The 10,888-nt window shown below is 48.2% G+C and overlaps 1 protein-coding gene across 1 annotated transcript in view; it reads right to left on the bottom strand.

Moving 5' to 3' along the window:
- The window catches only part of NSMF (NMDA receptor synaptonuclear signaling and neuronal migration factor), a gene marked incomplete at both ends in the record, with an annotated part of 33,545 nt that overhangs the window by 10,561 nt on the left and 12,096 nt on the right, over positions 1 to 10,888 (bottom strand). The window contains 3 exons of the mRNA XM_010290973.1: positions 4,085 to 4,153; positions 4,720 to 4,725; positions 6,551 to 6,626. Of these exons, the coding sequence (XP_010289275.1) occupies positions 4,085 to 4,153; positions 4,720 to 4,725; positions 6,551 to 6,626 (151 nt within the window). The remainder of the gene's footprint in view (positions 1 to 4,084; positions 4,154 to 4,719; positions 4,726 to 6,550; positions 6,627 to 10,888) is intronic.

Here is a 10,888-nt window from a genome sequence, read left to right as displayed (position 1 = left end):
CTGGAGACCAGATTCCCAGCCTGCACCTATTCAGGGCTGGGGACGGTTACGTTTGTCAAGAGTGTGGCTGTTTCGCCTGCACTCCCCGGGCTGGTGGCACAGAGCCAGTGAGGTCCTACATGGCAGTCCCCTTCTCACAGCCCGCTTTCACTTTCCTGTGACTAAGGCACCTGTGCTGTAGCTTTGCTGAAGACACTGCCACTGCCCATGCTGGCAGTGCTCCCTCTTCTCCTGGTAAAGAGCAGTATCTGCTCCCCTCTCACCTTTCCTCCACACATGCTTAAGCAGGGAAGTGGGCGTGCAGGCTCTGCCCTGCTAGGCAGCATGCACACACCGTGCTCACGGCTGTGCTCAGCCCCAGACACATTCACAGCAGCTGCTACAATCCCACCCGTGCTGTTAGCAGCCATGCAGCCCGCACTGCTCTCCAGGGCAAAGAGCTGGGAAAGGCTGAAGCAGCTTCCTCCTTCTCGGATAGCACAGTTCAGCAAGGCTGCCCGTCCTCGCGAGCCTGCTCTCTGCTAACGCTGCCTGCCCAGGACTCACAGGCAGAGTTCAGCGGGGCTGCGGAGTGCACAGCTCCAGAGGAAAGTCCACCAGAGGGTAAGCCTTGAGGAGCAACTATGCCCCATAGTCAGGTCTGTGTAAAACAGACTGTCCTGGCCACTCCTGCGAGACCACGGCAAAGGGACTCTTCGTCCAGCCCCTCTGCGTGCAAGGGAGCTGTTTCCCTTAGTTTCTCGTCACTCACCTAGACAGGAACCAAACGGGACAGGAACCAAACAGGACACCAGGAGAGACACAGGGAAGAGGCAGCATGTGGACTATCAAGAAAAGTGTCACTCCTGCATGAACCCTACTTTGCCAGCGCGACTTCCCCCGGCAGCACAGCCCCCGTGGTGCCCAGGGACGTCAGTGAGCCCGTGTACCCACAGCCTGCATGGAGTGGGGGATTCCTGGGTTCCCTCCTGCCCCACCAACATACACCGCAGGCATGAAGCAACAGACACTAGTGCTGGTGAAACAGGTAAAATGACATGTTGTCCGGCTCACACACAAGTTAGTGGGATGAGTAAGGACATGTTACAACCATGCAGATGCTTTAGCAAACTAATTGGACTAGGAGACACTTCCAGCACCGACATGAAGGTGTTCAGAGAAAGTCAGATACGTCTACTCCTATACAGAGAGATCAACACAAACACAGCCTCGTGGGAGAGCACTTAACCCACGCCACCTTCTGCAGCGTCCCCCCTTTGGCCTTGGAGCCCATGCTGTCCTCAGGATCCAAACTCAGCAGTTCGAGAAGGAAAACTAGCAGCTGGTTAGTGAAACTGGGAGCAACATTATTCCACGACAAATTTCCATCTGCACTTGGGCTATTAATGTTATTTTACAAAGATTTATTTGAGCTCTACTTGGGTACGTGAAGATTCACTGCTGTGGATCAGACAACTGCGCGCTTTAGACAAGTAACTAAAGCAATCCGCTTCACTAACACACGCTGGACGGGCTGTATGTACAAAGCCTTCTGGGGTGCGTGATGATTGATAACGTGGGCTGTTTTACTACGCATTAAATTCAAATCCAAATAAATACAATATTTTAAGGGATCCAGGATCATTCTTTACACAGAAAAGTCTTAGACGTATGTTGTAAGTCGTCAGAATGAAAATCTTTATGGTCCATTGTGAGACCGAGATCATACCAGACACTGAGCACCAACGCTAATCACCAAGGCCACTGTTAAACCCTTTGGGCTTCTGGCATTTTTGAGTAAAATCAATTTTTCTGTTAAATGCCCAGTTGTTCTCTCCGCAGAGGAGCTTCTTCAGACCCCAGAGGAGAAGGGAGGTAAAGCAATCTTTGCCATACACGAGTGATGCTCCCAGCTGCCTAGACAGCTTGGTCTCTCCCGGGAGTGGGTTGAGGGCAGCTGCCTAGATACATCTCTTAAATACTGCTGAGAGCAGCTCCAGGGAGAATCCAGCTGCTCAGGGTTAACCATCACGTTAAATCCTTGGAGAATGGGACAAAGGCCTTTTTTTCCTCCTCCTCTCTTCTAGAAAAAAAGGAGTTTGGAAAGGAGGTGCAAGCCTGGGACTGCCTCTTAATGTGGGCACCCTGTGGTCATCTACATCCTTCGGAGGGCTTTCTGCAGCTGTATTGGTCCTCAGCCCCTCTGTGCTTGCATGTTAGCATGAAAGGACTGGCACAGCACCCCTGGGGCAGCGAGCCTGCTCTGTGAGCAGCGGGGCTACATAAACCCGCCCAGTCTCCCTGCCTGGCTCCTGCAAGCGCACCCAGAAAACCCAGCGTTATTTGACTACTAGCAAGACCTCTTCACTCATCAAAATTCAGCAAGCATCCCTCAAGTTACGGTGATAGAAGCTTGTTGTTCCCTTTCCTGAACAGTCGTCCCTGTGACCAGGCTCCAGCTTGCCACACGGTCCACACAACCCTACGCCACCTCCATGGTATCCACCCAGCCAAAGGGCCTCCAAGACGCAGCGGCCCCACTCCGCACACTCTGCCCGCAGCGGCTCATTCGCACTCTGCCGAGAAGCCATTTCATTACCCAAACAGAGGTCGACGACAGAATTACTGACATACATCAACGCTCCGCAAAACTCCCAACAGCACCTCTCACGTTCTCCCCCCCGGCTCCTCCTTGCAGCCATCACAAGGGTCAGCAAACCACGAGGCAACATCCATTGTGTGCTGTTCCGCGCAAGCCAGCCCCACAGGACACACAGGACCAGGCACTGAAGGGGCTGTGCGATAACAACTGAACTTCCAAAACCCCTGAGGCCACGAGGGGCTGCTCAATCCGAAAACGCGGTGGGGCTGGCGTCCTCCTCACTCCCTGGAGAAGAGAGCTGAACGCCACTGCCAGCAATCCTTACAGCTGGCCAGGGTCTGCTTGCACGGCGCAGCCAAAACCCCATCATTGCTATCCTGTCTCCTCTTTTATGACAAGATAAATGAAGATGGGCTCCCACTGTACAACCCTGCCCAGACCTTCAGCGTCCACAGGAGGTGAGGGGACATGCTGGCTGCTCAGCACGAGGGTGACGTGACTCTGTCCTCTATCTCGACTACTCAGCATCACCAAGGCACACAACTCCTACTCCTCTATTTGCAAGCCAGGTGAACAAGTATTTTCTAAATAAGACTCACCTCTGTCTAACAATTTCTGAGAAATCTCTTTCTTTTTAAAGATACACTGTCTATTTATTTACAGCATCTTTAATTTTGATTCTTATTTCTCCTCATTATTTATGAAAAAACCCACCACCCTTAAGCTGCTAAAAAAAAAAAAATAATCTTCCTGGCAATTTCCCAGTTAAGAAAACCTGATGGTTTTCTCCCACTTTGTTTTGAACAAAATGCTGAAGTGATCACGGCAGTTTTTAACCAATGCCACAAAAGCTGTGTTATCTGTAGTAGGCTGCCAAAATACATGAGCTTTGGCACATTTAAGAAAACAGAACAGTTTTGATTACCACAGCGGCTAAGGGATGTGCCTTGTGAAGCCAGCAGAGGGAAATCAGGGCCCTTCTGTAATACCCAGACAGGGATTCAGTGCCCACTCCCTCTTCTTTCCCTTCTGTTCTTTAAGAAAAAAATATTAAAAAAAATAGATTTCTCGTCACTAGAGATGTTAATTTTGCCCAGTTCTCAGATGTTTGAGGTGCGTTTACAGACGTAGCAGCAGCATACAAAGTATCTAGCTAACCTCAGAAAAAATCCAAATACTTGTGAGAGGGCTGGGGAAATTGCATCTTTAATTTTTTTAATATATATTATAAATTTTTCTGCCTGAGACACAGATCCTGCATATTACATTTGGAAGCTTAAAAGAAACTTGACAGTGTTCCTTTAAGAAGATGGAGATCAGCTCTCTCGAGCACCGCAGCATCGTTCACCTCCACATTTCCAACACAGCCACGGCTAGTGTCCCTACGAACAGCGACAGAGACAGGGACAACCACGTTCAACGCCGTCAAGCGTCACTAATGACACCCGAAGGGCCCATGCAACACCAGGCAAGGTTACGGCTATGGGAGAAAACAGGCCCTACCTCTGTATAACAGCTGCAGAATCATTCTCTCGTTTCCGTCTCTTCCTCTCTGCGTAGCCCCTGAACGCCCTGGGAAACCATTTTAAGCCATTAACCAACTACACAGCTTTGAACTGGAGGGGACACGAAACACAGACAGGGAAGCTCTCACCAGACGACAGAGAGAGTAGGCTGGCCGAGGCAGACAGCCAGCCCTTGCAGGGCTGCGTGCGAGTCAGGGGCCAGGAGAAAGACTCACCAAACCAAAGGTCCTCCCCCTCTAGGGTCGGTGGCCGGACAAGTAGTTGTTCCTAACGCAAACGTAAGAGCGGCCAGAGCACGGCCCAAAGAATAGGGGCGAGCAGCCATCATCCCTGCTACAGAGGAATGGACCTAGGAGACTGCAGACACAGAACCTCTGTGCACCAGGATCAAGAGGGGCAAAGCATGCTAGCAACTGTAGTCTCCATTTCGAAGACGAGGATGGTTGCGGTGTGATCCATGTAGGCCTACCAGGTGTAGCCATCTAACCTCTTGCCAGCTGACAAACAGCCCTACCACAGGGAAAGCACGAGTGAGTATGATGGACAGGAGAGGAGAGTTTATCCAGGACACCAACAGACAAGGAAATTAAAAAAAATGAAGATTATACTTACGAGATGCTAGAGATTCCAGGAGACGCAGGGAAAAAGAAAGAGAAGAGGAATTCATTAGTGCTCAGCCCCGGCCAGCGTTCTGAGGGAATTCTTACTCCAGAAGGAATATTTCTCGTTAGGTGGAAGGAAATTGCTTTTCAAATTAAACGTTTCTCAGCGGTGAGACTCCTACTTGACCAAGCTAAATCCTCCCTGGGGCAGCACAGAATCGCCAGAAATATTAACTGAGAAGCTACGTTAACCAAAGGAGCTGTGCTCCTCAGGGGTTTCCTTAGGGCACCGTTCCCCAAACCAACCTCGCTTTGGCCTTCAAGCCCTCTAAGCCCTGCCCCGGGCCATCATCCCGCAGCAAACCTTGTGCACAGCCAAGATGACTTCAGATAGCACAGGAGGTGCCTGAAGGCAAAGGAAATGTGCTGATTTTGTGCGTGGTTTGGTGTGTCAGCTCAGAACTGTAAAATACCATAACCACCGTTAGCAGCCAACATTTCTGAAGAGCACAGCAAGTATCTGTCAGATTGCCCTCAGACTGCCCACAGCCCCGCCGGCCGGTGCCCAAGGGTGTCAGCCAGCCGGGTGCCACCGGACTTACGGTCCCTGAAGAGGAGGCAGGGGACAGAGGTCAGGTAAGAGAAGCAGCACTAGGACAATACAGAGAGAGCAGAAGCCCACGGAGGCTCCCCACTCCCAGTGTCAGGGTGGGATAGACACCCCACCACCATGCATCAGATTCCGCAGACTGGCACCAGGCAAATGCCTCTCCCGTGCTGTTCCCCATGCTGGGAGGGTGGGTCACGCCTCCAGCCGAGCTGGAGCGAAAGGGCATGAAGAGAAGCGTTTTTTTCTGGGCGAGGCAGATCCCTTCCAATATCTCAGCAGCTACTCCTCTCCCCAACACTGAATCCAGCCCTCCCTGCATCAGCCCTTACAGGTCTGATCCAGTCTGGGTCATCCCACCATCAATCAGCCTCTTTTAGGGATTTGGGGTAAGAAGAAATAGGTAGATTTTAGGTAAGGAGAAATAAAGAGAGCAGTAGAGCTGAGGGTGACATAGGCATTGGAAGAAGGACACTGGAAAAACGTGACAAGGCTGGAGAAGGGCCTTAGAAGGCAGACCAGTATCTCCTTTCCCTCATTGCCTGCCTTAGCTTTCCAGCCAGGTAGGAAATACTTGAAACCAGGAAGATGACATCTCCTGACAAGCTGGGTACACCCTTGAAATGAGGCTTCCCTTACTCTCTTCAGTCCTTCAAGAACTGCCCGCTCCCAATGCACAGCAACCACGGGCACCGAAAGGGCCGTGGAGGGAGAGGCTGTTCCTAACTCGCATCTGCTCACGCTTTGCAGAGATTTTACTGACACCTTCTTCAAATGACCAGACTAGCACAGAAGCTGTAGGGCTACATCTCATCCCACAGAGACGCACTCCTCCGGAGAGACGGATGCAAACCTGGAAGAACGTTCCCTTGGGGCAGCAGTTGCAGCAGAAGCAAGTGGTGGAGGGTCTCAGCTGGTGCTCCCACAGGACCCTTGCTCTGCAGAGGCAGCCAGGGACAGGGCACAGTGTCACAGAGAATATAAGGGAAGCGGAGAAGAGCTGGGTAGCCCAAGGAGTTAAAGAAGGTAAAACCAAACAAGTGGGACTAGTAGGAAAGAGAACTAGTAACTGCAAAAAAGAAATTAGTAAGAGACAAGGTTCTCTCTCTCCCTCTCACCCCCAGACAGCGGTGCCGAACATACAACTCGATCGCTCAAGGCTCACAGATACAGCTTTGAGAGGGCCGCGAACTTTAAGATACACAATAAAAGCTACGGCAGCAGTTGCACTTACGCTTGCATAGTTGTAGTAGCAGTTTGAAAACTGAAGAGGTTCTCTTTTGGGAACCAGGTTCGTATGGGGACATCATCTGGAAGAGAGAGAGCAAAACCTGAGAGTCCAGCAGGCAGAGACATCCTTTAGAAAGCTTTTCCAAGCTCCTCCTCTTAGCACTTTTCTTCAGCATCCTGCCCTGTACTAAGCAGGAGAGTCTCATCCTCCTCAGGTATATGCACACTGCCACGAGTGTTTTGTAAATTCGTGCTAAGCCTGTCTATCAGGCTACTAAATGAAGAATGAAAGTTCTACCCTAAGTGTGGAAGATTAGTATAATCCAGGAATTACAGGAGAGACAAGAGCAGAAGAAAAAAAAACCAACAAAACCAACACACAGGGCAAAGAAACATTTTTCATTAAAAGCATTTTCCAGCCCTGCCTTTTCCTTAGTACCATTCGTTTGAAATGTCTCATTCATCCAGTTCTTTCTGATACAGCCTCCCATGGAAGACGAAAAGCATTTGCCTTCTTTTCTTCAGAACTGTAAGCCTGAGGTACGCTCTCTTTTTCTACCATTGAAGTGTCAATAAACCCTTCACACGGCTGCTCCTGATGACCTGCCCTTCAGGAGTTTTTCTGGTTTCAGAAATCAAACCGCACGTCAACTATATCAACGGCAGATACCTTTGTGCTTATTTGGTCCCCTACGTTTGTAAACTGCCTGAACCAACTGCGGATTATTTCTGAGTTCATTGCGTTAGGATACTGCATCATCTTCACGTAATGACCACCAAGCCAAAAAGTGGGCAACAGAATAAGTCACTAATTATGTGTGTGGGATGGTGGTGACCTGAAGGAGGAACTTGACCAAGAAGCAGCTCCTACTGACAACTCTCAGGCTGAAGTCTCTCAGGCAGGGAATCAGAGGTGTTATTAAAATCCACTGACACAAGACGCGCAAAAACTCAGCAGACTGGATCCCTGGGGCTTGGGGCTACCCGATTTTTCATCTTGCTTCACTCCATTTGTGGCTCTCTTGCTTAATGCCTTGCCACATGTTGCTGATCGTGTGTCTTCCTTCACTCGTTCAAGTTTTAAGATCATTAGCAATTACAGTATCTCAGTCGTTAATATTCTGGCATTGTCAAGAGTATTTTTTTAATTCACTTCCATTGGCCAAAACCCAATCAAACCATGCATGCCTACTGCAGACGTAATTACTACAGACCAGGTATCTTACCAAATATTTTGTACAGATCATCATCTACTACAGACTGATCCTGCTGTTCCCTGAAAGTACAAAAAAGTGGCTGCAATTACAGATGCAAAAAATGCTAAATGCAAATGGGAAGGCTTCCTCTGAAGTGAAGCTTCCAAGAAATCGTATAGAAAGCTGTAAGAGACACTCCTTCTCAGCTAACAGCTTATGTCAAGCCTTGTATAAAGGCACCCTAAGGAAATACATGTGTTAAACGAAAACTGCATTCTAGTATGCTAAATACTTATTATGAAGTCCCTATGTCTGCTCTCCTCCAAAAAACAGATAGAGAAGAAATGCAAAACAGCCTAGACTGTAAATGAATTACTTGTTTGAAATCTTAGTAGATTTTACAGCTTTTAAGCCACTAGCTTTGATTCAAAGCAGAGCTTATGAACAACAGCCAATATCCTTATGAGGCTTTGCCTGGACGATCGCTGGAAGCCTCCCCTCCTTTTCTGATAGACAGGAGTCAACATAGGAAAGATGCCTCTCCCCTACCCACAGCACTCAGTGGAGAATAAAGCATCTGTGACCCTTCAGAGGTGCCTCTTTACGAGCCACAAGTAGAACAGTAACAGAGAAGCACACAGCTGGGGACTAGGGAGCACAGCTCAGCTCCAGAGCTCATCCAGCTCATTAAAATTCAATTATGAGTACGGGTATTTTGTCTTCAGGAGCAGGTAGCATGCTCCTATTCGGCCAGGCAGAGCATCTTGTTCTCCTTTCTTGTTACCATCAGCTGTGATGGAATAGTCAAGGAACCATGGGCCTGGGTAAGACTAGAGGAACACCACCAGCACATTCAGCATCTCCAGCCACTTGCCGGGCTACGTGAAAATCTCAGCACCTCTGTCCATGAGTGTTTGTATCAGATGCTGGGAGCAGCACAGGAGACGACAGCTTGTGCTCCTCTGGAATGGTGTTAGGCATCATAAACTCAGCATAAAAATCTGTATTAAATTATGCCAATCTGGCCTGACGGCCATGAGTGTTGGTTTGCAGCAATAACGCATCATGTAAATCCAAACAGAGAAAGCACCACTGTAAAGTGAGCCTCTGGGGATATTAGTCTCTCTCTCTCGTCTCCATTCATCTCTGCTCCGTTTTCTCTGCTAGCCATGCATGAAGGACATTCCAAGAAATACTTCTTGCAACCTGCGACAGTTGTGCCATTCAATTCTCAGCTTTTCCTTCTGACAGAGAGCGCAAACGAGACCAAGCTGAGAAAACTTTCATTCCATGATGGCAGTGCTAGGACGGGATGTGGTCTCAGAGGCACAGTGCTGCCTGCGCAGCCACACGTGCAAGCGCTCGGCAGCTTGAGACGAGCACCGAGGGTAGCTGCTGCCTGCCTGTACGAAACACGAAATGCTCACCGAGACATCTGCAGGTTCAGCACTGTCCACTTTGTTCCCTTTTAAGTAACTACTGCAATACATTTTCAGAAGGGCAAATCTCCATTTCACATTGATAACTGGCCCTAGCAAAAATTGCTGCCTAGTTGAAAATACATATTATAAATCCCAAACTCCAGAAATGGAACAAGGCATTCAGGGTATGGTTCAGTGGGCATGGTGGTATTGGGTTGATGGTTGGACTTGATGATCTTAAAGGTCTCTTCCAACCTTAATGCTTCTGTGATCTCTCTATAGCATTTGCTACAACATGTTTTCCAGCAAATAGAGGCATTTAGCTCCAGCTATGAGGAGCTGATCTGCTCCATTACTGATCTGGAGCTTTCCTTTGGTTCTGTATAAGTAACCTGCTTCAGTCCCACAGTGCAGAGTACAGTTTTGATTTGCTCAGGAAAGCTTTCAACACAAATCCATCAGCATTAGAACAGGAAAGCTTCACTTTCTCAATTCAATACACATCGTGAGGCTGCAACTGCTTCAACTCAGCACCCAGACGAATCCCCTGAGGTTGTGATCTCCTTTCCTGAAAGCCTGACTTTCTGTTTCTATCCTCACACAAGCTTTCTGGCTGCATCATCATATGCAGAGCCATCTTTTAACAGGTAAAACATATATGACCATAAAACCATAAAAGGTTTCTGTACAGGAAAGCTCTTCTCACTCCTCTTCTTGCACTTACACAATAAAAATGATAAAGTCTAAACTTGCACATGTAGCATCTGAAAGTGAAGCCCCAAAAAAAAAAAATCACATGGAACAGAGGAACAGTGCTTAAAGACTATGCACAGGACTTAGTGGGACTGTATGTGTTCTGCACACTTGATAAACAATTACTTTTAAATTATTATTTTTTTAGTATTAGTGCATGTATTAACTTAGTCACATAATTTCAAGCATCTAGGCATGAAAATATGGTCCAGAACCCAACCTTTCTGTGATTTTACCTGCAGTAAATATCACTATGATATTTAGTAGAAAACTATGAGCCCCGGAATGATGCACAGTTTGATCTCCACAGTCCATAAACTCAATTTCTTTTCAAGGAGAAAACCTTGACCTTTCCTGGCTGGATGCTCCATTCTAAAAGCCTCCATGTGTGTTTACAAAAAAAAAACCAAAACAAAACAACCAGACAAATTAGGTCAGACTATTTGCCAGCCACATAGAGAGCTGACAGGCAAAGATGGACTGCATACTAGCTTATAATTCAAACCACATTGATTCTGACATATATTTAATTAATAGTTAAGTTTTTAAAGACCATCAGGATTTTTTTTTAATGTAATTCAATATTACAAGCCCTATTCCCTGAAAATATTGAGCAAATAGATCGTGAGTGAGGAAGAAAGTCCACTATCGTGTTACTTGCTAGCATTTGTGGAAAAACCGTGAGGCGGCACTAGGCGAGGGACCCTGCCAAACTGCTTCCAGCCACACAGGTGAGCATTTTGGGGCCGCACCAAAGTACAGAACACGGTACCTGAGCTGAGCCGAGGCTCCCGCTGAGCACTCTGGCACATTCACAAAGGCTTCACCTGCTTCAGCCCCAGCATGAGGCAGAGGAGAGAGGGTCCTGCCTCCTGGGCGAGCACAAATGTAGGTGCTTTGACACAGCCCCTCCTCTCCTGCTCTTCCTTCAACAGAAAGGGAGCCCACAGGGATCACCTCACTAAGCTACAC

This window comes from Phaethon lepturus, unplaced genomic scaffold (assembly GCF_000687285.1).
Source record: "Phaethon lepturus isolate BGI_N335 unplaced genomic scaffold, ASM68728v1 scaffold28657, whole genome shotgun sequence".
In the NCBI taxonomy this organism is placed as follows: Eukaryota; Metazoa; Chordata; class Aves; order Phaethontiformes; family Phaethontidae; genus Phaethon; species Phaethon lepturus.
The sequence above is the reverse complement of the archived record's forward strand: the minus strand, read 5'-3'. Positions and strand labels throughout refer to the sequence as shown.